The 26,304-nt window shown below is 47.9% G+C and overlaps 1 protein-coding gene across 2 annotated transcripts; it reads right to left on the bottom strand.

Annotated features, from left to right (window-relative positions):
• Positions 332–26,244, bottom strand: RIOK1 (RIO kinase 1). Of its 2 annotated transcripts, none has more exons than XM_021098127.1 (17): positions 25,998–26,244; positions 24,133–24,328; positions 21,924–22,014; positions 20,729–20,798; positions 18,838–18,880; positions 17,144–17,236; positions 16,418–16,530; positions 16,232–16,312; positions 12,177–12,263; positions 11,467–11,604; positions 10,805–10,908; positions 10,207–10,313; positions 6,638–6,703; positions 5,279–5,398; positions 4,436–4,489; positions 1,728–1,880; positions 332–877 (listed from the first exon to the last, which is right to left on the bottom strand). In XM_021098127.1, the coding sequence occupies exons 2-17, from the start codon at positions 24,253–24,255 to the stop codon at positions 767–769; spliced, it is 1,554 nt and encodes a 517-aa protein (XP_020953786.1). In that variant the 5' UTR covers positions 24,256–24,328; positions 25,998–26,244; the 3' UTR covers positions 332–766.

Here is a 26,304-nt window from a genome sequence, read left to right as displayed (position 1 = left end):
ACAGCACAGTAAATCAATTACACTTCAATACACAAACACAGAGAGGGAGTTCCCATGATGGCTCAGCAGTAACAAACCTGACTGGTATCCATGAGGATGCAGGTTCAATTCCTGGCCTTGCTCAGCGGGTCGGCGATCTGGCACTGCCATGAACAGTGGCGTAGGTTGCAGATGTGGCTCGAATCCCGAGTTGCTGTGGCTGTGGTGTAGGCAGGCAGCTGTAACTCCAATTCCACCCCTAGCCTGGGAACTTCCATATGTTGCAGGTGCAGCCCTAAAAAGCAAAAAGAGAAGAATAAAGTTGCAATGAATGACCATATCACCAGCCAACTGACTTCTCCATAAAAGTGAAACTCCCATTTATAGAAACCTTATCATCAAATGGCCTTATAATCACATGACTGCAGATGGGTCTCTGGCATACACAAACAAATGTCCATTACACTGACATTTAAATGCTCAATACATTTAAACAGTTATGATGCTTCAAAAACCACACTGCAAGAGAAAAATACATAAAAACAAAATTGCATCAAGTTCTTCATTAAATAGTAGCTTAAAAGAATCCTCTGTCCATACCACGCAGAGCCAGGGACTGGATCTAGACAGTAGAACTCAGAGCTTTTTACATAATTACACAGAAATACGAATCCGTCTTCACAGGCACTGCCGTGGTAACCATTCGGTTAAGCCCATCTTCCAGACACGGCTTAGGGCGCTGGCGAGAGAAGTCACGGATGGAAAAGTACTTACTACAGTCCCGGTTCTATTTGCCCTTTTTCGTCTTGGCTGTCTTCTCCTTTCTTTTTTTCACATGTTTAGGAATTTTGTTTTTTCTTTTCTCTCGCTGGGCTTCCTTGACCATCTTTTTTCTTTCCTGTAAAACCACAACCAAAATTTAAAAACCTGCAAAATTTCATTCATTCAGGACTCATATTATTATAACTAAATTTAAAAATACATGTAAAAGGATAAAAAGTGAACATAACATAAAAAAACTTGAAAGTGACTATGGCTTAGTGGTGGAATTTGGGGCGAAAACTGTCTTTAAAATTTCTTAATAGTCATTTGAAGACGGCCTAACAGACACTCACATGGATGTTATTAAATATTTGCAACTGCTTTTCCTGACAGGTTTCACATTCTAACAGAAGTAAAGCTTGGACAGAGATACAGAGTATTTATTTCCAGGACACAAAGAGAGAAAAATGTACTAGGAGTTGGTTGAGTCTGTCTCTCAGATCTCTTGGTTTGAAGGATTTGGCCAAGAACAGAGTAACAGTTACATAGCATCATGGGTCATTTAGTCAGTAGTGTTTCTCACATCCAAGGACAGGAGTGGAAGAAACAGCCTTAGATTCTGGAAACAAGATGCTGGGCTATAACCACCAGCCCCCGCCCCGAACTGCCTCTGCAGTACATCACCACGGGGCAGCACCAGCAGCTCTTGTACTTTAGGTGCAGGATAACTGCTCTTAATCCACGTGCTGAACACGGTGTAGCCCTTGGCTAGGCAGAAGCCCAAGGAGCTCCAAGCAAAAGCCCAAAGTCTAGACACGTTGCCACCAAAAGCCGAGTTCGCACTTGGAAACGCAAACTTCAAGTGCAGGGACGTACTGACCCACGTGTTCAGCTACTACAGTCTACAGATCCTGGAGCAAAGAGCCATGAGTTGGGCGGTGCCCCACGCTGCCAAACGAGGGAACTGGAGGGAGTCCTTGGCTAACCTTTTTATCAACTTCAAGGTCAGTGGTAGGCTTCCTGGAGTTGGCCTGGCCTCCCCGCTCTTCCGAGTCCGTGTCAGAACACGCAGAGCTCCCGGTGTCTTCTGAGTCCGAACAACTCTTCTCCTTCACTTGATCTTCCAGGAGGGCAGGGACCTTGAAAATATCACAGGACCGTGTTATTCTAGGCCAGTCGGCTGTCTGCCGTAATTACACACGCTAACGTCAGAATGCAGATTTTAGCCTCACACGTGGACTTTGAGAAACAACATCTGGCACTGACATTTCAAAACAGCGGAATCAAGGTCAGGGAGGGAGCCTCCAGTGGCCTTTCCAAGGCCGCTCAGGGACACACCCAAGTGAAGGAACGGAGGCTTTCCTGGGCGACCAAGATCAACCACAGGACTGCTCTCCTGTCCTCAGCACATCGGGAGGCTGGAGCGCGGGGATGTGGAAAAGACGGAAGACACACAGAGAAGGAAGAAGTTACGCAGCTGGCTGCACAGCTGTCTTCCTACAAATTAAATTTCAGGTAACACCTGTTAATCCATGAGGGAAACAATATTTAAACCAGAGAAGTATCCATTTTTTCCCTGAACATTAGCAGTTTTTAAAGCAGCAAGAATCATTTTAAAAAGCATCAAGTTTTCTTTGATAGGAAAACAGACCTTTAAAAGGCAACTGTACAAAAAGGCTTTCTAGCCAGTTGTAGCAGAATCTTCCTGCTATGGAATTCTAAGCACAACTGCCTCGTCACACCTGCTACATATAACCCGGAAACACCAGAGCCCAGAATTCTTCTAATCCACTTCTTCCCACACGAAAGACACAGGCAACTTTCAAAATGTCAACTATAATCCTTCACAGTCAAACCTTCATTAAGAGCACTAAAGAGAGAGCCGCCCCTGCGGCACATGGAGGTTCCCAGGCTAGGGGTCCAATCAGAGCTGTAGCTGCCAGCCTACACCACAGCCACAGCAACACAGGATCCAAGCTGTGTCTGCGACCTACACCACAGCTCGTGGCAATTCCGGATCCTTAACCCACTGATCGAGGCCAGGGACTGAACCTGCAACCTCATGGTTACTAATCGGGTTCGTTAACCACTGAGCCACGCCAGGAATTCCTGGTGTCCTTTTGCGAATGTTTAAAAATGACAGTACGGAGGTACCTTGGAAAACTATACATAGAACTACCATATGACCCCGCAATCCCACTCTTGGGCATATATCCGGACAAAACTTTCTTTGAAAAAGACACATGCACCTGCATGTCCATTGAAGCACAACAGTCAAGACATGGAAACAACCCAGATGTCCATCAACAGATGACTGGATTAGGAAGATGTGGTATATATACACAACGGAATAAAAAGGAACAACATGGAGTTCCCGTCGTGGCGCAGTGGTTAACAAATCCGACTAGGAACCATGAGGTTGCGGGTTCGATCCCTGCCCTTGCTCAGTGGGTTAACGATCCGGCGTTGCCGTGAGCTGTGGTGTAGGTTGCAGACGCGGCTCGGATCCCGCGTTGCTGTGGCTCTGGCGTAGGCCGGTGGCTACAGCTCCGATTGGACCCCTAGCCTGGGAACCTCCATATGCCGCGGGAGCGGCCCAAGAAATAGCAAAAAGACAAAAAGACAAAAAAAAAAAAAAAAAAAAAAAAGGAACAACATAATGACATAATGCCATTTGCAGCAACAAGGTTAGAACTAGAGACTCTCATACAGAGTGAAGTGAGTCAGAAAGAAAAACACAAATATCATATGATATCACTTATATCTGGAATCTAATATATGGCACAAACGAACCTTTCCACATAAAAGAAAATCATGGACTTGGAGAATAGACTTGTGGTTGCAAAGGGGGACGGGGAGGGAGTGGGGTGGATTGGGAGCTTGGGGTTAATAGATGCAAACTATTGCCTTTGGGATGGATAAGCAATGACACCCTGCTGTGTAACACTGGGAACTACATCTAGTCACTTATGATGGAGCATGATAATATAAGAAAAAAGATCTATGCATATATGTGTAACTGGGTCATCAGGCTGTACAGCAAAAAATTGACAGAACACTGTAAACCAGCATACTGGAAAAAAATAAAAATCATTAAAATACATAAATAAATAAATAAAATAAAAAATAATTAAGAGTTTCCTTGTGGTGCAGCAGGTTATGGATCTGGTGGTGTCACTGCAAAGGCTTTGGTTGCTGCGGTGGTGGAGGTTCGATCCTTGGCCCAGAATTTCTATATGCTACGGGTGTAGCCAAAAAATAAAAAATAAAAAAAGAACATGAAAAGAAGTAAGAATATGGAATTTCCGCTGCAGCTCATCAGTAACGAACCCGCCTAGTATCCATGAGGACTCAGGTTTAATTTCTGGCCCCGCTCAGTGGGTTAAGGATCCAGCCCTGCTGTGAGCTGTGGTGTAGGTCATAGATGCGGCTTGGATGCCATTGCTGTGTAGGCTGGCGGCTAGAGCTCTGATTCGACCCCTAGCCTGGGAACCTCCATATGCTGAGGGGGTGGCCCTATAAAGAAAGAAAAAAAAATTAAGGAAAAAGGGCCCTTAGGAAACATCTATGGCGTCTGACAGTTATCTACACCAGCGACACTACACCATGGAGAACTGAGGCCTCACAACGCTTTAAACTTCACACCCTTTGGAAAGTTTCCACGTGCGTGAACAGTAACTCACACTCCTCCTACCTTCTGGACTCCGGACAGATCCTTCTTCAGCCCCGTGACCGTCTGGTACAGGATCTTGAAAGCGACAGGAGAAAACAAGAATCACCACAAAGCTGGACCCTGAAACACGCTGCACCATCCAGAAAGTCGGCTGGGGCCACTGACAGCTTGTGTGACTACGAAAAGGTGCCTGAAGCCTGCGTCACTGAGCCCAGGCCACTGTCACCCCCAGGCACAGCGGGGCCTCAGCAGACCCGGCTTGGGGCCAAACCTGACCTGCGGCCTGATGGGCGCTACGGATAAACAGCTGCAATCAAGGTGCCGGTTGGAAAAGCTGAGTCTCAACTAAACCAGATGTTTTCTCCCCGCCAATAACTCCGTTCGCCTCTCCTCAGGAGGGGGGCCCGCATCAGGAGACGTTGGATCCAATTATTCTTAAACTATTTGTAATTTCAGCAAAACTTGGGGGAATTTTACTCTCTTGCTACATAAGGACCCAGGTAATAGCCTCAATTTTGCTTCTTGGCCTGAAAAGCCTTAAGTGCTCTCTGGTCCATTAGCAGAAAAACACACTTTTCCAGACCCTGAAATACACACGCGAATGGAGCTAAGGTAATAACCACGTACGGCCTGCCTTCGCTACAAATCCCCCTTTTCCTGCGCCGCCAGCCCGCTGGACTCATTCAGCGGGTCACCTCCTCTCAGCAATACCCAGAGACGGGCTTCCAGGCGACGTGCAGAGGGCGGGTCATGCAGAGGGGATGCGCCAGCGCACGAGGTGAGACGCCCACCCTCGAGCCCGCGGGTTTGGGGGGGCGGCTTCCGTGGCACAGGCGTCTGCTGAGGGCACACGGAGCTACTCACGCTGTCCTGCTGGGCGTTCAAGGCCAAGTCCTCCTCCTTCAACGCCATCATCACGTCCACATCCCTCTCGTACTGTTTCACGTCATTCAAGGTTCGAGGGATGTAGGCTCGCTTAAACACCTGAGAGGCGCGGAGGGGGCGTAAAAGGGAGGCTTAGGCACACGACCTCACACGGCCCAGCGTCCTCGCCCCAGCGAGTCCCGGAGGGAATTTACCATCGCCCTCGAAGCCGACGCACACGCTGCCCCCGCGCTGCGTGACGGGCCCAAGTCGCCTGCTCCAGACCTAAGACAAAACGATTGGTCCCCGTCCCTCCCCTCTCCCCAGTGGCCTTTCTGAGCGAGGGAGGACCGAGTGGCTCTGAGCGAGCACTGCTGGGCTCTGCTGACCAGAGAACATGTTTATCTTCTCAGCCGCGCCTGCAGCACGCAGACGGTCCCGGGCCGGGACCTGAACTTGTGCCACAGCAGTGACGATGCCAGATCCTTAGCCACTCGGCCACCAGGGCACTCCAAAGCACGTGTTCTCACAAGGGAAGGCCATCTACCCTGTGCTGCCCCAAGAACAGGCTGAGAACCGCCGAGAAGTAAGTAAGGGGTACCTTATATTCGCCCTTCACAGCAATAGCCAAGAGAATTATTTTTGGCAGCCTACCACGGCTCACCTTCACTAAAAATATACTGACTCTCAAGATTTAAAAAAAATTGGAGTTCCCGTTGTGGCACAGCAGAAAGGAATCCGAATCCGACTAAGAACCATGAGGATGCAGGTTCGATCCCTGGCCTCGCTCAGTGGGTTAAGGATCCGGCATTGCCATGAGCTGTGGTGTAGGCTGCAGACGTGGCTTGGCTCTGACATTGCTTGTGGCTGTGGTGCAGGCCAGCGGCTACAGCTCCGATTAAACCCCTAGCCTGGGAACCGCCATATGCTGCAGGTGCAGCCCTAAAAAGACAAAAGACAAAAAAATAAAAAATAAATAAATCTTCTTCACCAAACATAAATATTTTAAATCTACATTAACATCAACATTTAAATCATTTAGAAATTCACATTAGCAAATCAGAACAAGCTTTTCCTTCTTGAATCACACACATCCTGACAGTGCCTATACAAAGGTTCTCTGGGTACCAGGACTACCAGGACGATGGGCCCACGCGTGCAAGTCACTGAGTAGAAGGAGGTACCGGGACGTAAGCTAGACAGCCCGGCGCAGGCATGTACCAGGTTCCGTCTCAAGGAAACAGTACCATCATTTAAAAAACTGCTCATCTATTAGCATCAAGTTCATGCCCCAGGAATACAAAAAGAGACTGTAAGACACAGTGTTTCCCAAGGCCGTACCCAGATCATCAGTCTCACCTCTTCATCCACGTGCTCTTGGCTGGACTTTTCTTCCTTGGTCCTTTGAGATGCTATTTCCATGGCCTTGGAGAGAACAAAAATCACCTTCCTTTACATTCAACCCACAGAAGAGACATCTGTTTCCCAATTTCAGTCTTTTGGGTACCACCCCTTCACACGCCGCATCTGCCAGTGGCCCACGTTAGCTCTCCAGAGTAGACTCCCCAAAGAGGCTACCATCAACCCCAAAGTAACGGAATAAGGCAGGCTCGTCCAGCCTCAGGGCAACCCTAGTCTCTTCAAAGTAACACGGCTTTTACTAAATTTTTTTATTTTGGCCGCATCCATGGCATACGGAAGTTCCCAGGTCGGGGACTGAACCTGAGCTGTGGCAGTGACAACTCCAGATGGTGAACCTGCTGAGCCACCAGGGAACTCCTGATTTTACTAAATTTTATTTTTTTTTATTTTATTTATTTATTTATTTATTTATTTTTTGTCTTTTGTCTTTTTTGTTGTTGTTGTTGTTGCTATTTCTTGGGCCGCTCCCGAGGCATATGGAGGTTCCCAGGCTAGGGGTCGAATCGGAGCTGTAGCCACCGGCCTACGGCAGAGCCACAGCAACGCGGGATCCCAGCCGCATCTGCAACCTACACCACAGCTCACGGCAACGCCGGATCGTTAACCCACTGAGCAAGGGCAGGGACCGAACCCGCAACCTCATGGTTCATAGTCGGATTCGTTAACCACTGCGCCACAACGGGAACTCCTGCTTTTACTAAATTTTAAATGAGGAGCAAAAAGATGAAAGGAAAACTGAAGGTGAAAGAACGAAAGACCCACTCAGCACTAGAGCATCCCGGAGGGTCAGAGGAGTGCGGCGCCCTCTAATCCTGCGTCTGAGGCGCTAAGCTGCTGCAGGACAGACCGCCCAAGAAGGCTCTTCTGGCCTATAAAACTGAGCTTTGTTCTCTAACCTATTAGAACACCTAGAGGAAAGGAAAGAACGGTGCTACTAAGGTTTTTTAAGTTCACACACTAAAACTGGTGCTAAAGAGTTCAGGAAGAGTTCTCCGTCCTGGCACAGCGAAAACGAATCTGACTAGCATCCATGAGGACGCAGGTTCGATCCCTGGCCTCGCTCAGTGGGTTGAGGATCTGGTGTTGCTGTGAGCTGTGGTGTAGGTCATAGACGTGGCTCGGATCTGGCATTGCTGTGGCTGTGGTGTAGGTTGGCAGCTGCAGCTCTGACTGGATTCCTAGCCTGGGAGTCTCCATATGCTGCAAGTGCAGCCCTACAAGACCAAAAAAAAAAAAAGGAAAGCGTTTAGGAATAAAAGAGATGGGACGTTTATTTATTCAGTTAACATTAGTGAGTACTCACTATGTGCCAGGACTAGCTAGTTACCAGCCATGTGAGAAAAACACTCCTGTCCCTTAAGAGTTCATAGTCTAGACAAGGGTGACAAAATTGCGAGGAACTTAACGTGAGACGGCTACAGAGTGGCCACTTCTATCAGAGGTAGGTAATACAGAAGACGCACCTGCGGGAGTCCCCTGGTGGTCTAGCGGTTAAGAATTTGGTGTTAATTCGGAGTTCCCCTGTGGCTCAGTGGTAACAAACCCAACTGGTAACCATGAGGACGTGGGTTTGATCCCTGACCTCGCTCAGTGGGTTAAAGATCTGGCATTGCCGTGAGCTGTGGTGTAGGTTGCAAACGCAGCTCGGATGCTGTGGCTTTGGCTGCGGTGCAGGCTGGCAACTGCAGCTCCGACTGACCCCCTAGCCTGGGAGCTTCCATACGCTGTGGGTGTGGCCCTAAAAAGACACACAAAAAAATTTGGTGTTGTCCTTGCTGTGGTGCAGGTTCGATCCCTGGACCAGGAATTTCCACGCTCTGCAGTAGGCGTGGTCAAAAATAAAAACAAAAGAACACCACTATAGCAATGATTTCTGCCTGATTTCTCTTCCAGAAAGATTTCTGAACTGAGCTCTCAAGTTCACTGGGCAGAGCCAGACGAGCGAAGGTAGAAGCGGGACGGCATTCCAGGGAGGGGTAGGATAAAATCGGAACACCCTGCAGGGGCCATGAGTTCCACAGTCTACGATTCAGAAGCAACACAAGTAAAAACAGATAAACAGCACATTCAGATTAAAAATTTCTGTGCATCAAAGGGTGTCATCAACAGAGTAAAAAGGCAGCCCATGGAATAGGAGAATATATTTGCAAATCGTCTATCTGATAAGGGGTTAATAAGAGACTATAAAGAAATTCTTTACTTCAACAACCAAAAAAACCCAATCTGATTTAAAAAATGGGCAAAAGACTTTAAGAGATATTTCTCCAAAGACGTACAAGAAGCACATGAAACAACGCTCAACATCACTAATCATTAGGGAAAAGCACATAAAATTGCAAGACACCACCTCACACCCATCAGGACAGCTACTCGAAAAACAAAACAGGAGTTCCCTTGCGGCTCAGTGAATTAAGGACCCCGTGTTGTCACTGCAGCTCAGGTCGCTGCTGTGACATAGGTTTGATCCCTGACTTGGGAACTTCCACAGGCCACAAGTGTGGCCAAAAAGAAAAAATAAAATAAAATAAAAACAGCAAACAAGTGTTGGTGAGGATGTACAGATGCAGAGAATCTGGGATCCATGCAGCCTGTTGGTAAGAGTGCTAAATGGTGCAGCCGCTAAAGAGCATGGCAGTTCCTCAAAGGATTACAAGTAGATTTACCCCATGATCCCGCAATTCTACTTTGGAGCCTGTATTCAGAAGAACTGAAAGCAGGGTCGTGAAGAGGTACTTGTACACCCATGTTCAAGGTAGCATTATTCACAACGGCCAAAATGTGGAAGCCACCCACGTGTCCACCCACTGATGATGGGCACACCAAGGGTGGTACAAGGACACACTGGAACATTATGCAGCCCTCAAAAGGAAGGAAATCCTATCTCAGGCTACACCATGGAGGAACCTTGAGGACCCTGTGCTCAGTGAACTAAGTCGGCCAAAAAAAAGACAAATACTATCTGATCCCACTTATATGAAGTGCCCAGAGCAGGTGTCACACACACACAAAGTGAGGACCGGGCTGGGGAGCGTGGCGGGGGGGCCTTAACGGGGACAGTTTCTGTTTCACAAGAGGAAAAAAGTTTTGTGGATGGATGGTGGTGATATTTACACAGCAATGTACTTGAAGCCCCTGGATTGTACACGAAAAAACGGTTGCAAGGGTAAATTTTGTGCCCTGTATGTATATTTTACCACCGTTTTAAAAATTCTCTGACTACTTAGAAGGGCCTCTGAGAAACAAGGGAAAGGAATTAATAACCAAAAGCTAACAGGTTTCTTACTAAACATTCGCACATTTGACCGTCTATGTATCTTGCCTGTTTCGAGTTCAGAAACTTGGCTTATCACTGGCTTTTTACTATTGTTTGATCCCCGACCTGTAAGTCAGAAGGACACGGTCTCAGGAAGCTGTCACAACGAACAAGAGTTGTGCCGAGTCATGAGTCCCTCGGAGACGCCACACAAAGGCAATCACTCCTTTCTCCCCTTTGCCACCCGCCTCACCTTTGAGAGATAAGCATCCACGTTCTCATGTGTAATTGATGGATCGGTGACAAATTCAAAGAGCTCCCGCACGGTCATCACAGCCACCCCGTGCTTCAGAAAGAAATCTACAAGAGGAGACGTTCATGAGAGCTTTGCGAGGGAAAAGGTTGTTATTCTAGACCCCTTATGCACAAAGAGATAAAAGCACACCATCTCCCAGCAGATGGTGTAAGTATCACTGCACCAAACAATTCAGTGCAAACTTTTTTTTTTTTTTTTTTTGCTTTTGGTTTTTAGGGCTGCACCTGCAGCATATGGAATTTCCCAGGCTAGGGGTCCAATAAGAGCTACAGCTGCCAGCCTACACCACAGCCACAGCCATACCAGATCTGAGCCACGTCGAGTCTGTGACCTACACCACAGCTCACAGCTCAATGCTGGATCCGTAACCCACTGAGCAAGACCAGGGATTGAACCAGAAACCTCATGGTTCCCAGTCGGAGTCGTTTCCGCTGGGCCACGATGGGAACGCCCCAAACGATTCTAAATCAGTGCTAAAGAGAGTTCAGAGCCCCGTGCCGAGGCAAGCTGGCCGAGAAGCCCGCTCTCCACTCACCGTTGACGTTGGCACAGTCCTTTCTCAAGAACTCCAAGGCATGCGGGTGGTCGTGCTCCACGGACTGGGAAACGTCAATGACGTACACGCCTCCACCCTGGTACCTGCGGGTCAGGCGCCCAGCGCCGTGAGAAACAGCAGTGGGCTGCATGCCACCAAGAGGGCCGGGCACCCCGGCCTGGGCACACCACTGCTTGCCCCCACGTGTCTAAAAAATTCTCCATTTTAAGAGCAATGGAAACTCATAAGTGAACGAATAAAATGAACAGGGTGGGCAAGGAGAAGAGGCACTCTGACTAATGAGAGGTGAAACCTCATATGAAAAAGAAGACATGCACACACACACACACACACATGTAACTGAATCGCTTTGCTGTGCGGCACAAAGTCACACAACACCGGACACCCACTACATTTTCAATTTTAAAAAAAAAGAAGAAAAAAAGAAAGAAAATGTCCAAAGTCCTTTCACTCTGCTAATGATCAGGGTGCTGGATTCTGTGACGAAAGTCACCGAAGCCGAGGGACACATCCTGCCCTGTGACGGAGCGGGAGCCAATCTTAGAGCCGGAGAGCGGAATGTGACTTCCTGGGCTGGGACTTTGTCTGCTTCCCCCAAGGACGGGACAGGCCTCGGGGCAGGTCGGGGGACACACACTCACAGCAGGTTGAACTCGCTGAGATCCGCGTGCACAAGCCTGGCGTCCTGGTACATCCTCCTCATGTACTCGATCACCTGCACGTACAGCTCGCGAGCCTTGGATTCTGATAACGGAACATTTTTCAACAGTGGTGCTGGCCTGGAGCAGACGCAAGGTGAACGACTAAGACAAACGGACCCAGAACAAGTTTTCTTATTTGATAAAACGCTACGCCCATTTCTCTTCTATAGCTCATCACCGAACCACTTCTTTAACTATAAAAACACCATTCTAAAACGCTGTCGGAGTTCCCGTCGTGACTCGGTGGTTGACGAGTCTGACTGGGAACCATGAGGCTGCCGGTTCGATCCCTGGCCTTGCTCAGTGGGTTAAGGATCTGGCGTTGCCTTGAGCTGTGGTGTAGGTCGCAGACGCAGCTCAGTGTAGGCCGGCAGGAGAAGCTACGACTGGACCCCTAGCCTGGGAACCTCTATATGCCGCAGGTGCGGCCCTAAAGAAAAGACAGAAAGACAACACACAAATAAATAAAATAAAATAAAATAATAAAATGAAACGCCGTCAACAGGAGTTCCCGTTGTGGCTCAGTGGTAACGAACCCAACTAGCATCCATGAGGGTGTGGGTCTGACCCCTGGCCTCGCTCGGTGGGGTTAAGGATCTGCTGTTGCCCTGAGCTGCGCTGTAGGAGCTGCTAGGCCTTCCAATACTCACGTGTCGCCTCTTCCAATGAAACCCATGACCAGCACATGGCTTCTTAGCAGGACAGGTTCCGGGCATGGGATCTGTGCTGTGCTTAGCCTGTGAGAGCAAAGAACAAATGAAAAGCTAAGACAAACATTCTAAAACACCTCGTCGAAAACAGCTGGCAGCAGCTACAGCAGCCAAGACTACTACCTCCCTGAGGAGAGAGCACAGGGCCTCTCAACTCTATCCTTTTACTTCATAAACCCTAAGACACCGGTGATTTTAAGTGGCACCACCATGCAGCACCAAGAACAGCAAAACACTGCCAACTCAACCACAACACCCCACAGCTTCTAACACCCATTTCGATTCCAGAGCCATTAAACTGTGGAAAAAGTGGGCACCTTAGAACCGATGAAACACAGCAGACAACGTTTGCCATGATCTTTTCAGCTGATCAGTGTGAACAATAATTACTCAAAAGAGTGGACTCAGAGGTCCCTCGTAGCTCACGGGTTAAGGATCCGGCATTGTCACTGTAGTGGCTAGGGTTGCTGCTGCGGCATGGGTTCGATCCCTGTCCTGGGAACTTCTGCATGCCACGGTTGTGCCCCCCCCCAAAAGTGAACTCACACCCAGTAGTTAACCAGGCCTAAGAAGATTTCAGAGCACAGACTACTCTAGCCAATATCCTGTGATAATCTATGTGGGAAAAGAATCTAAAAGAAAATACACGTGTGTACATGTATAATGGAAGCACTCTGCTGTACAGCAGAAATTATCACCTCATAAATCAACTCTGCCTCGATAAAACTTTTTAAAATAAAAAAAAAGAAAATTTCAGAAGGACTTTCAAAACAATAAATACTTTGCTTAATGAGGCTAAAACATCCACTGTATGGAAACTTTACATAACATACGAAAAGTTAAAAGATACTTGAAAGTGAGGGAAAAAACCTTCAAATTTAAAACTTCAAATGAGGAAATGACCTCAGATGCTTCTACCTGATACAAAGGTGCCAATGCAAATAAAGAATATATAACTGGGAGTTCCCGCCGTGGCGCAGTGGAAGCAATCCAACCAGGAACCATGAGGTTGCGGGTTCGATCCCTGGCCTCGCTCAGAGGGTTAAGGATCTGGAGTTGCCATGAGCTGTGGTGTAGGTGGCAGACTCGGCTCGGATCCCGCGTGGCTGTGGCTGTGGTGTAGGCTGGTGGCCACAGCTCCGATGAGACCTGTAGCCTGGGAACCTCCATGTTGCATGGGTGTGGCCCTAAAAAGCCAAAAAAAAAAAAAAAACCTACATAAACGTGTCCAAAATTGGACTGAAGAAGAGGAAACTATGATAAAGGGTTTAGGACCTAGGAAAACTGCCTAAAACATCAATATCTATAAAAAATGACACGTTTCTCCACATCTGATTGAGCGGCTTCCCTGCTTAAACTCCTGTAGCGGCTGCTTAGCCTCAGGATAAATTCTAACCCCTTTCACACGGCTCCCGAGACTCCAAACGACCGGCCTTGCGGAATCAATGAACTGTGGCAGAACTCTTCAGAGGAGAGGAGACGGTTTCTATTTGCTCAGAACTGTCTTTCTCCGGCTTAGACCTAATGGGACTGGAGGACCTGCCGAGTTCCTACCTTTGCACAGAACCGCCCCGGGGATCTGCTGGGTGGGAAGCCGACACGCAGACACACACAGGCCTGCGCGCGCGTGCGCGCACACACACACACCCACACACACACCCACACCACACTCACACTCACACACACCAGACACACACACACCATACTCACACTCACACACACCAGACACACACTCTCACACACACACACGACACATACACACACGACACACACACCACACACTCACACACACCAGACACACACTCTCACACACACACCAGACACACACACACACACCACACACACCAGACACACACACACCAGACACACACACTCACACACCACACACACACACTCACACACCACACACACCAGACACACACACACCAGACACACTCACACTCACACACCACACACACCAGACACACACACACCAGACACACACACTCACACACCACACACACCAGACACACACTCACACACACCAGACACACACTCACACACACTCACACACACCAGACACATACACACTCACACACACCAGACACACACACACACCAGACACACTCACACTCACATACACACACACCACACACTCACACCAGACACACACTCACACACACACCAGACACACTCACATACACACACACCACACACTCACACACACCAGACACACACTCTCACACACACTCACACACCAGACACACACACTCACACACACCAGACACACACTCTCACACACACACCAGACACACTCACACACACACCACACACACACAACCAGACACACACACACCAGACACACACTCACACACATACACCAGACACACACACACCAGACCCACTCACACTCACATACACACACCAGACACACACTCACACACCACACACACACTCACCACACTCACACTCACATACACACACCAGACACACACTCACACACACACACACACCACACACACACCAGACACACACACACACCAGACACACACTCAAACACCAGACACACACACACGACACACACACACAACCAGACACACACACACCAGACACACACACACACACACCACTCACATACACACACACCAGACACACACTCACACACACCACACACACACACACCAGACACACTCACATACACACACACCAGACACACTCACACTCACACACACACCAGACACACACTCTCACACACACACTCACACACCAGACACACACACTCACACACACCAGACACACACACACACCAGACACACTCACACTCACACACACACCAGACACACACACACCACACACACACACAACCAAACACACACACACCACACACACACCACACACACTCACACTCACATACACACACACCAGACACACACTCACACACCAGACACACTCACATACACACACACCAGACACACTCTCACACACACCATACACTCACACACACCAGACACACTCACACACACACACACTCACACACACCAGACACACACTCACACACACACACACCAGACACACACACACACTCACATACACACACACCACACACACACACCAGACACACTCACACTCACATACACACACCAGACACACTCACACACACACCACACACACACTCACCACACACTCACACACACACACACACACCACACACACACACCAGACACACTCACACACACACATACACACACACCACACACACACCAGACACACACCAGACACACACACAACCAAACACACACACCACACACACCAGACACACTCACACTCACATACACACACACCAGACACACACACACACCACACACACACACAACCAGACACACACACACCAGACACACACTCTCACACACACCATACACTCACACACACCAGACACACTCACACACACACACTCACACACACCAGACACACACTCTCACACACACACACCAGACACACACACACACTCACATACACACACACCACACACACACACCAGACACACACACACCAGACACACACACACACATACACACACCAGACACACTCACACCACACACACACTCACCAGACACACACACACACACACATACACACACACCACACACCAGACACACACACACCAGACACACTCACACACACACATACACACACACCACACACACACCAGACACACACACACACCAGACAGACACACACCAGACACACACACAGACACACACACACACACGACACACACACAACCAGACACACACACACACCAGACACACACACCAGACATACTCACACTCACATACACACACACCACACACTCTCACACACACCAGACAGACACACACACACACGACACATACACACGACACACACACACACCACACACTCACACACACCAGACACACACTCTCACACACACACACACACGACACACACACACCAGACACACACACTCACACACCACACACACACACACCAGTTACCTGATGAGGTTCCTCATCTCTTTTTCCGCCCAAGTTTTCACCATTTTCCTGGGATTGCCTTTACAGTACCCATGACGAAATCTTGAACAAGAAAAACATCTGTTAGTTCAATGGTTCCCTTATTCTGGGTTTCACTTTTTAGCACATAGAAATTAGGCCAACGGGAAGAAAGAGATCTGAGCTCACCTGAATTCGCCACTTACATACTTATCCCGGTCTTTGAACACCAGAATAGAAGTTTTATAAATTTTGATGGCTCTGCTCTCTCCACTTGCTGTGCGAGCATGGTAAACATTAGCCTGTTTTAAGGCGAAAACAAAGAACATTGAGTTCGTATTAAATAACTATAAAGAGTATTTTACTTTCGCAATCCATTTGATTCTACTCTCAAAAAAAAGTCACGTGAACTGAAACCATATGTGGAACACTCCTCTCTTGAATACGTGAATTGAAATATACAACATCACACCAAAAGGTGCAGTAAAGGAGTTCCCGTTGCGGTGCAGTGGTTAACGAATCCAACCGGGAACCATGAGGTTGCGGGTTGGATCCCTGGCCTTGCTCAGTGGGTTAAGGATCCAGCGTTGCCGTGAGCTGTGGTGTAGGTCATAGACGCGGCTCGGATCCCGAGTTACTGTGGCCGTGGTGTAGGCCTACAGCTGTAGCTCTGATTAGACCCCTAGCCTGGGAACCTCCATATGCCATGGGTGCGGCCCTAAAAAGACAAAAACAATACAAAACAAAACCCTAATAAAGCCACTTTGAAGAAACACTGACTAAGCTATCCTGACACATACGTGGTTTTTTCTCCCTTTTCTTTTAACAGGCGCACTTACTCAGTGCCTTCGTTTCCCACGGTGCCTGAAACGAGAAAAGGACCACGCAAACCCCGGGGCATCCGGAAGAGCTCACCTCCTTCCCGGTGCTGATGCAGCCGTGGATCTCCGCTATCACTCCTCTCGTCAACATCTTGAACAGGATCATTCGCGTCCTGGGATCCAACACCTGAGAGAGAAACGCAGAAACCCGCAAGTTCAGAAGAGAGTACCAAACGCTCCCACTGAGGCCGCTGGCGACCAGCGGAAGAGGTGAACTGTACGCGGCGACGCCAGGTGACTGAAGGAGAGGCGCCGTCACTTTCCGTGACGAGACGGCGAGGTCAAGACCAGACGAAGCAAAGCGACCAGCCGGCAGCTGGCTCGGCGGCAGAAACCAAAGGCGGCTGAGACCAAGGGATGCAGAAACCGACTCCAGACCAAGCTGAGCTAACGGCAGGACATCAAGGAGTCCCTTGGTGGCTCGGCGGGTTAAGGCTCCCGCATTGTCCCGACTGTGGCTCAGGATGCTGCTGTGGTGTGGGTTTGATCCCCGGCCCAGGAACGTTGGCATACCTTGAGCCTGGCCCCCAAAACCCAAGACACACACACAAAAACAACTTTGGGAGACTGTGGGCTAAAAGCAAACCACCTCCACTGCCACTAGAGAAGAATGAAAGGCAAGCGAGTGAAGAGGCCACCCATCCCTCTCGGCGGGGCCGGGGAGCGGAGGGCAAGGAGCGGGTGAGCAGGGACCTGGGCAGAGACCAGCGGCAGCCAGACGGGCAACAGGCCCGGGATGGAGCGATGGACTGAAACGGCTCACAAACAAAACAGGGGCGGGGAACTATGACAACCAGATCGACTTAGAAATACACACTTTTAAGACAGTTTAAGACTCAAGATACACACTCTTGTTCAAAAGTAATTTCGAAAGAGAAAAAGCAAGGATTTCCTGCCTGAGTTATTTAAGGATCTTTGAAAGCGAAAGCTGCCTCATCTCCGAGCTGGATCACACTTCATTTTCAATCACAGAAGAAATCCTACAAAGTAAATTACAGGACAGGGAAGAAGAGATCCCGGACCCGAGCTGCCCCCACCTGGCGGAAGGCGGAATCCCTCCTTCGCACAGACGGGCTGCAGCTCCGGCTGGCTGTTCCTCCCTGGGGATCGAGGTGGCCCAGAGAAGGGATGCTTCCGTCTTAAACCACGGGGGAAGAGGTTACTATTCTCCATGTCTGTGCGGACGTGTACGGGGCAGGGAGGTGGAAGAAAGCAGAAGCGATGGTCTGACCGGTTGCATCACCTCTTCACCACAAAACCCTGGGACAACCCTCACGTCAAGTCACAGCCCCTCTACATACGGGAACGTCAGGGGTTGACTTTCCCCACTGCGTAAATAAGGCAACTTCTAAACCAAGGTGGGGATACTAACTGAAAAGTCGAAGGCATTATCTGTCACACACACACAGACACACTTTCTTTTCGTTTGTTTTTGCTTTTTAGGGCCACACCTGCAGCATATGGAGGTCCCCGGGCTAGGGGTCCAATAGGTAGTCCAACCGGACTACACCACAGCCACAGCCACAGCAACGCTGGATCCGATCTCAGCTGAATCTGTGACCTACACCACAGCTCACAGCAACGCCGGATCCTGAACCCACTCAGCGAGGCCAGGGATCGAACCTGGGTCCTCATGGATACCAGTCAGGCGTGTAACCCACTGAGCCACGATGGGAACTCCAGAACTACTACTTTAAAACAAGAACTTGCAACATATTTAAACTGTACCTGTTCTACGGTTGCTCTGTCCGCCTTGTCTTTGATGCGATACCTAAGCAGAACCAAAAAAGTATAGGTGACATTCAAAATTCAGGGAAGCCAAAATCAAAAGTTTCTGAATGCACATCATTCCAGGAAATCCCTAAGCACCTAGGTTCTTTGGTAACACACTTCATGAGATCACGGCGGTTTCGCCGCTCTGAGAAGCTTCATTTCCCCTTAGTAAGAAGAAATTCCGTTCCCTGGGGCAAAAGGAGCCTATCCGCAGTAAGGAAAAATTCTATCCACAAGGTTTAAATGAGTGCAACAGTGGGATAACGTGAACTATGCTGGAAAAGAGAAAACATCAGGTGTGTAAATACTGTCCTGAGTCCTTTAGTGATTCTATTAGTACAGAATTACTGCTTTCTTTAGACAAACTTTAGACAGAATTAAAGACAATAAATAAATAAATACACTAATAAAAATTCAAACAGACACACCAATGAGATAACAAGTGGTTTTTCTCAAAAGACTGGTATCCCTTTGGTACAGCAATAAACCAGAAGTAGAACTTCCCATCGTGGCGCAGCAGAAACAATCCGACTAGGAACCATGGGGTTGTGAGTTCGATTCCTGGCCTTGCTCAGTGGGTTAAGGATCTGGAATTGCCTGAGCTGTGGTGTAGGTCACAGATGCAGTTCGGATCTGGTGTTGCTGTGGCTGTGGTGCAGGCCGGCAGCTATAGCTCCGATTAGACCCCTAGCCTGGGAACCTCAGGCTATGGGTGAGGCCCTAAAAAAGACAAAAACAATACAAAACAAAACTCTAATAAAGCCACTAAAAAAAGCAAAAAAAAAAAAAAAAGAAAGAAAGAAAAAGAAAAAAAAATAAACGGAAGTAAACTGATTTTATTTTTTTTGTTGTTTATTTTTCTTTTTAGGGCCATACAGCTGTGAGGCCTACACCACAGTCCTGGCAATGCAGGATCCAAGCCACATCTTCAACCTACACTGAAGCCTGCAGCAATGCTGGAGCCTTAACCCACTGAGCAAGGCCAGGGACTGAACCTGCATCCTCATGGATACTAGTCGGGTTCATAACCAGCTGAGCCACAATAGGAACTCCAGAAAACTGGTTTTTAAGTTAAGTTTTAACAGTGCTAGTTGTATGATCTTAGTTACTTTCTATAACATATTGCTAACGCGTTAGAAATATCTGCAATAGGTTAGCCAGATCTTAAACATTTGGCTTTGAGAAAAGAATTGTAAAAGGAAACTGTTCTGTCATGTGACTACTTAGTTCTAAATCTGCACTTAAGTTTTTAAAAATGTTTCATGGAAGGGAATTAATGCTTTTTTTTTTTTGTCTTTTCTAGGGCCGCACCCGTGGCATATGGAGGTTCCCAGGCTAGGAGTCAAACGGGAGCTGCAGCTGCCAGCCTACACCACAGCCACAGCCACGGGGGATCCAAGTCGTGCCTGCGACCTACACGATAGCTCACGGGAACACCGGATCCTTAACCCACTGAGCGAGGTCAGGAATGGAACCCCAGTGCTCATGGATACTAGTTGGGTTCGTTACCTCTGAGCCACGACAGGCTCCCTATACGCTACCATTTTAAACTGAAACCTACAAACTGTTCCCTTTCTGAGAGCACATCTGCAAATTTCACAAGATTATAGTTTTAGTACAAATTTCTTAGGAAAACTCAAAAATATTTACAACCTACAAAGGCATAGGATACCCTCATTTAAACTTAAAAAAAAAAAAAAAAAAAAGAATTAGGACAGATACACAGAGAAACATTCTTTGCAAAGGCATTATGACCAAGATGCTACGTAATCTGTCTAGAATTCGTTCCTATCAGCCATCTTTTGTTTTATTTATCTGTATTTTATACACTGAAAACATTACTTACATATCTGCTTCCTTTTGTCTAGACTTTTCGGTGACTTTGTTTATGACAGAATCAGTAACATTTAGTTTATCTAAAAAATACCAAAAAAACATTCACTGTATAAATAACACGTAAGACAAAAAGTTTCTGAATAGGACTTTTCCTTCTCAATTTTCTAAGTGTTTTACTTACGATACATAGAGGATATATTTTATTTATTTATTTATTTATTTATTTATTTTTGCCATTTCTAGGGCCGCTCCCGAGGCACACGGAGGTTCCCAGGCTAGAGGTCGAATCAGAGCTGTAGCCACCAGCCTACGCCAGAGCCACAGCAATGCGGGATCCGAGCCGCGTCTGTGACCTACACCATAGCTCACGGCAACACCGGATCCTTAACCCACTGAGCAGGGCCAGGGATCGAACCTGCAACCTCCTGGTTCCTAGTCGGATTTGTTAACCACTGCGCCACGACAGGAACTCCTTAGAGGATATATTTTAGTACTAAAGATGTCTACTGTTTCGAAAGGCAGGCAGTAATTGTGCTTCCTTCTAACAAGGATGACCACTTCTATCACAAGAACCGTCATTTCTGAGCCAGAGAAATCTAGATCCAGAAATCCCTCAAAACATCTTACCTGCACATGTTGAATTTCACACATCAGTTAATATTTTATACTAACAGAGAGAACGTAACTGCCTGAATTCCAAGTTTATCCTAAAATGTCTGTTTCATTGCAAATGACAGGTTCCAGGAGACGCCGTGTCAGGCTCATAACTGTTAGTGTCACCAGGGAGAGAGGACCTCGCCTTTTCAAGAGCCATTCAAATCCAAATTCACCAGCCCCCAAAAAAGTTAATGCCACACAAAAATTTCTAACACAACAAACTGTAATCACGTTCCAATTTTTAGTATTTTCAACATTCTACCACGAGATAATCTTATTACAAAATCTAATACAAAACGGACAATGACTTGAATGCGATCTGTAACTTAATATCTCTACAAAAGGAGAGAAAAACAGAACTAAAAAAATGTAAAGTCTTTCCTTGAAGCCATGTTTTTAAATTACTAAGTTTTGATTTTTTTCTAAGCATCATTACTTAGTAACACTGAATATATCCACTGCTTGATCTAATAAAATTTTCTAACACATTTGTGGTTTTTGAAGAACTGCTTCATAGCCCAGCAAGGAAACGTATCTTATACACTTACCTAGATTAATTTTGTTCTCAAATTTCCGTAAGACTTTGTCTGCTGGAGTAGACATTCTGGCTGAATTGCAGTTGGGAGTCTGTCGATTTGGCTGGAAGAAATGAGTCCCAGAGACTAAAGCTCTTGTTATAAACACAAGCCCGCAGTTCACCACGTCATGTCCCTTAGTCACCAATACTTAGAGTAGCCTCAGGTAAAAAAAATCAATCAAATTTGCCCAAGAAATATTTTACAAAGGCCATCTGAAATAGGACAAAGTCATTGCCTAAAATGAAGAGTCTGAAAGAAAAAACAAAACAAAACAAAACCCAGGAGTTCCCGTTGTGGCTCAGTGGTTAACGAATCGGACTAGGAACCATGAGGTTTCGGGTTCAAACCCTGACCTCGCTCAGTGGGTTAAGGATCTGGTGTTGCTATGGCTGTGGTATAGGCAAGCAGCTACACCTCCGATTGGACTCCTAGCCTGGGAACCTCCATGTACTGCAGGTGTGGCCCTAGAAAAGGCAAAAATAAAAAAATAAAGAGTCTGTACAATGTGTTTTTGTGTTTGTTTCTAGCCTCCTACAATATATTCTTCACTATAATAAAGAACAAAATTAAATGTATCTTTCTAATTGGATTGGCTTACAGATGAAAATTTGGGAAGGTTCGTTTACCCCCAAAGTATATAATTAAGAGCTCAGACCAACACTAAACTGGAATTTCATTTTGGGCCCAGTGTCTCAAGACAGGGAGAGACAGGGCATGAGCCTCTGCACTCAGACCCGTGCAGCGCAGACTGATGCAACAGCAGAAAGGGGAGAGAGGGGAGACGCCACCCGAATCCACAGCCCAGGGAACAGAGATTAAATAGGCCTGTCACAGGAGTTCCCACCGTGGCTCGCTGGAAACGAATCTCACTGGTACCCATGAGGACACAGGTTCAATCCCTGGCCTCGCTCAGTGGGTTAAAGACCCGGCATTGCAGTGAGTTGCGGTGTAGGTCGCAGACGCTGCTCCTACTTCGTGTGGCTGTGGTTGTGGCACAGACCAGCAGCTGCAGCTCCGATTCGACCCCTGGCCTGGGAGCCTCCATGTGCCACAGGTGCTGCCCTAAAAAGATAAAAAATAAAAAAATAAAGTAAATAAATAAATAAAAGGGCCTGTCACAATGCCTGACTCCATCCTGTTATCTGAGCATGAACTTGGAGGCTGACTTGTTTCTTGTTTGCAGAGAACTTTACAATTTTACCTATTAAATATAACTTTTAAAAGAAACATTATTATTATTTTTTACGTTTTAGGGCCACATACACAGCATACGCAAGTTCCCAGGACATGAGTAGAATGGGAGCTACAGCTGCCGGCCTACACCACAGCCGCAGCAACTCGGGATCCGAGCCTCGATTACAACCTACACCACTGCCCACGGCAACGCCAGATCCTTAACCCCCAGATGAAGGCCAGGGATTGAACCCGTGTCCCCATGGATACTAGTGAGATCCATTTCCACTGTGCCACAATGGGAAGTCCTAAAATAAATTTTAAACTACAATAATACATGTTCACAGTAGAAACCACAGGTAAAATTTTAATTACCTGTAAGCGTAGCACCTAAAGATTAACAGTTAACATTTGGGCACGTGTTTCCCCCACTCGCTTTAATATGAGCAATTCCACTCCGCACTGAAACTGCTCGGTCTCAGCAATGAACCAGTGGAGGAGCTCCCACTGTGGCGCAGAGGGAACCAATTCCATTAGCATCCACGAGGATGCGGGTTCAATCCCTGGCCTAACTCAGTGGGTTAAGGATCCAGCCTTTACAGGAGTTTCGGTGTAGGCTGCAGACAAGGCTCAGACTGGGCATGGCTGCGCCTGTGGTGTAGGCTGGCAGCTGGAGCTGTGATCTGATCCCTGGTCTGGGAACCTCCATATGTCACAGGTGCAGCCCTAGAAAGCAAAACAAACAAACAAACAAAAGAAACACATGAAAGTGTGCAATTTTTTTGGTTATTTCAAGAATGTATGCATTCTAATCCACAAAGCAGCTCTTTTAACATTCTTGCTTTTCCGCCCGTCCCACATCTTCATGTTCTAGAAACCTATATTGCTACAGGACAATATAACCGGATGAAAATCTTTCGGTTAGTTCCAGAACCACAAAAAGCCCTTTTCAAAAAGAAGACAGAAGTAAGTAACACGGAGATGTAAAGCATCATTTGCAAGGTACCTGTGGGTTACTCCCTCCGCTTGAGGCGTAGCACCTGGTGAGTCTTCCGACTCCGTCGTCCCAGTCCCAGTCGTCGTCATCGTACTCCTCCTCCTCCTCCTCCTCCATCTCACCTTCACTCATCTTCTCATTCACGTTATTTTGAAGGTCTTCAAACAGAACATCCTCTCTGACCGTCTTCGAGTCAATTTTTTCACTAGAAGTAACATGTTTTAGCACGTTTACACAGACTCTAGATGGACTTGCATATGCATTTATAATAGACTAAGTCTATACTGATAAATTTAAAGGTTCCCTTAACAACACAAACAAACTCAAACTTAATAGCAAATTCTTCTGTTTTTCAGAGTTCTGTTCCAGCCATCTGCTTATGCTTCAGGTCCTACTAAAGACGCAGTATATCAGGGTGTTAAATCCGCTGAACGAACAAACTCTGAACCACCCCTGACCTGAACTCTAGGAAAACTATTGACAGAGCTGCTTGAGACAGGGCGGGAGAGGCTTTCTGACTAAACTTGGGACCAAGTCTAAAGCCTTATTTCAAGCCTTATGGCGAGCTCAGTGTCACTTTACAACAAAAGGAAGCATGTCAAGACTTGTGTTACACAAAGAATTTCAAATCACTCTTGTTCATGGGCGGGTGGGGGGCGAGGAGAAGCACCACCAGAGAGAAGAAGGCTTGGGTATAATTAAATAGGAGAAGAGGGGACTGTCAAACCCCAAGAACTGGCCCAGAGTAAAGGGAGCACAACTAACAAGGTCTTTTTTTGCCACCTGAGAATTCAGAGCAGTGTTACCGTATCTTCATAGATTTTCAAGAGAAGTCAGAAACCTGCATTTTGGGGTACAATCTCCCACTTAATTGACATATTCAATTTTAACAAAACTGAATTTACCTACCAAACAAAACATGTCTGCAGGTCAGTGAACTGCATCCACGCTTGCCCTCCAAATCCATCCCCTCTATAGCAAAGTGATGCCTGTATTTATTTATTTTGGGGGCTGTGTCCATGGCATGCAGAAACCCGGGCCACCGCAGAGACAAAGCCAGGTCCTTAACCCACCGAGCCAGCAGGGGACTCCCAGAATGACTCCTTTAAATCGCACACCAGATGATGTCACCCCCCAACAGCCCTGCTATGGCTTTCTACAAGATCTCAACTCCCTACCATTACCTGTAAGGCTCAGTACGCTCTGGCCCCTTCTCATTTCTACATCCTTCCCAACCCATCTTCTCAACCACCTCCACTGTGCTCTAGGCACAAGGGCTTCTAGATTTTCCTTTCACAACCCAAGAGGGGCCCCACCGTGGGGCTTCAGCACCACAACTGCTGTTCCTTCTGCTCTTCCTGAGGTTGGCTCCTTGTTCCAACCTGGACTTAACCCTTCCTTGACCATGAGGTCACTATTTAGGTCTATCAACTGACTTTGCATGGTATGTATCACCTGGCTTTTCTTTTTAAAATACCTCTATGGAGTTAATGGTCTGCCCTCTCTCCCAAGCAGAAAGCAAGACTGGTCATGCTCTTCACTATCTCCAGCACCGAGGACAGAAACAGGCACACAAGAGATGCTAAATGTAGGTAAAGCTCAAAACGTCCGTTTCCCAATCGTTGCCTCCACCTCTGCCTCTCAGCGAGACTGACCAACGCGGGGACCCGGGACTCTCCCGGGAAGTGGCTTTTATTCACTCTGCCGCCAACTGGACCGAAGAAAACCCGGCTGGGACAGAGGAAGCAAAAGCTGCGGAGGGAGCCCCCGAGTGATGAATTACCAGTCTCTTTCCCAAGCACAAGCAGGGTCAACTCCCCAAAGGGCCGGCGGCGGCGGAGCGCGCAGAATCCGCGCCGTGTCGGGGTACTCACGGCTGCCCACCTGTCGGAGGAGTCGGCGTCGTCAAACTGCCCCGGGACCACCCGACTCATCAGCAGCCGCCGGTAGTCCATGACCGGAGCGCGCAGAGCCTCGGCGCCACCGGAGACCGCTCGCCCCGAGCTGGGCAGGAATCGCACAGAGACGGTTCTGCCCGCTGACCCAACGGCCTCTGCGCGGCCCGCGGCCCGGCAAACCTCGTGCAGCGACGGAACTCCAACCGCGGCGCGCAGGCCCACCCGGACCGGAATCCCCGCCCCTCCCGGAAGCGGCGCTCCCACCGGAAGCCCCGCCTCCGCC

This window comes from Sus scrofa, chromosome 7 (assembly GCF_000003025.6).
Source record: "Sus scrofa isolate TJ Tabasco breed Duroc chromosome 7, Sscrofa11.1, whole genome shotgun sequence".
Taxonomy (NCBI): domain Eukaryota; kingdom Metazoa; phylum Chordata; class Mammalia; order Artiodactyla; family Suidae; genus Sus; species Sus scrofa.
This window is presented reverse-complemented; position numbering and strand designations above follow the sequence as displayed.

Excerpts from the sequence above, each read along its gene's own strand:
- RIOK1 (XM_021098127.1), bottom strand. The coding sequence starts at position 24,255 with ATGAGTGAAGGTGAGATGGAGGAGGAGGAGGAGGAGGAGTACGATGAC. Across the intron at positions 6,704-10,206 it reads TGGATGCTTATCTCTCAAAG|GCCATGGAAATAGCATCTCA; the intron begins GTGAGGCGGGTG and ends GTTCTCTCCAAG. Across the intron at positions 5,399-6,637 it reads AAGAGCACGTGGATGAAGAG|GTGTTTAAGCGAGCCTACAT; the intron begins GTGAGACTGATG and ends CGCGCCTCTCAG.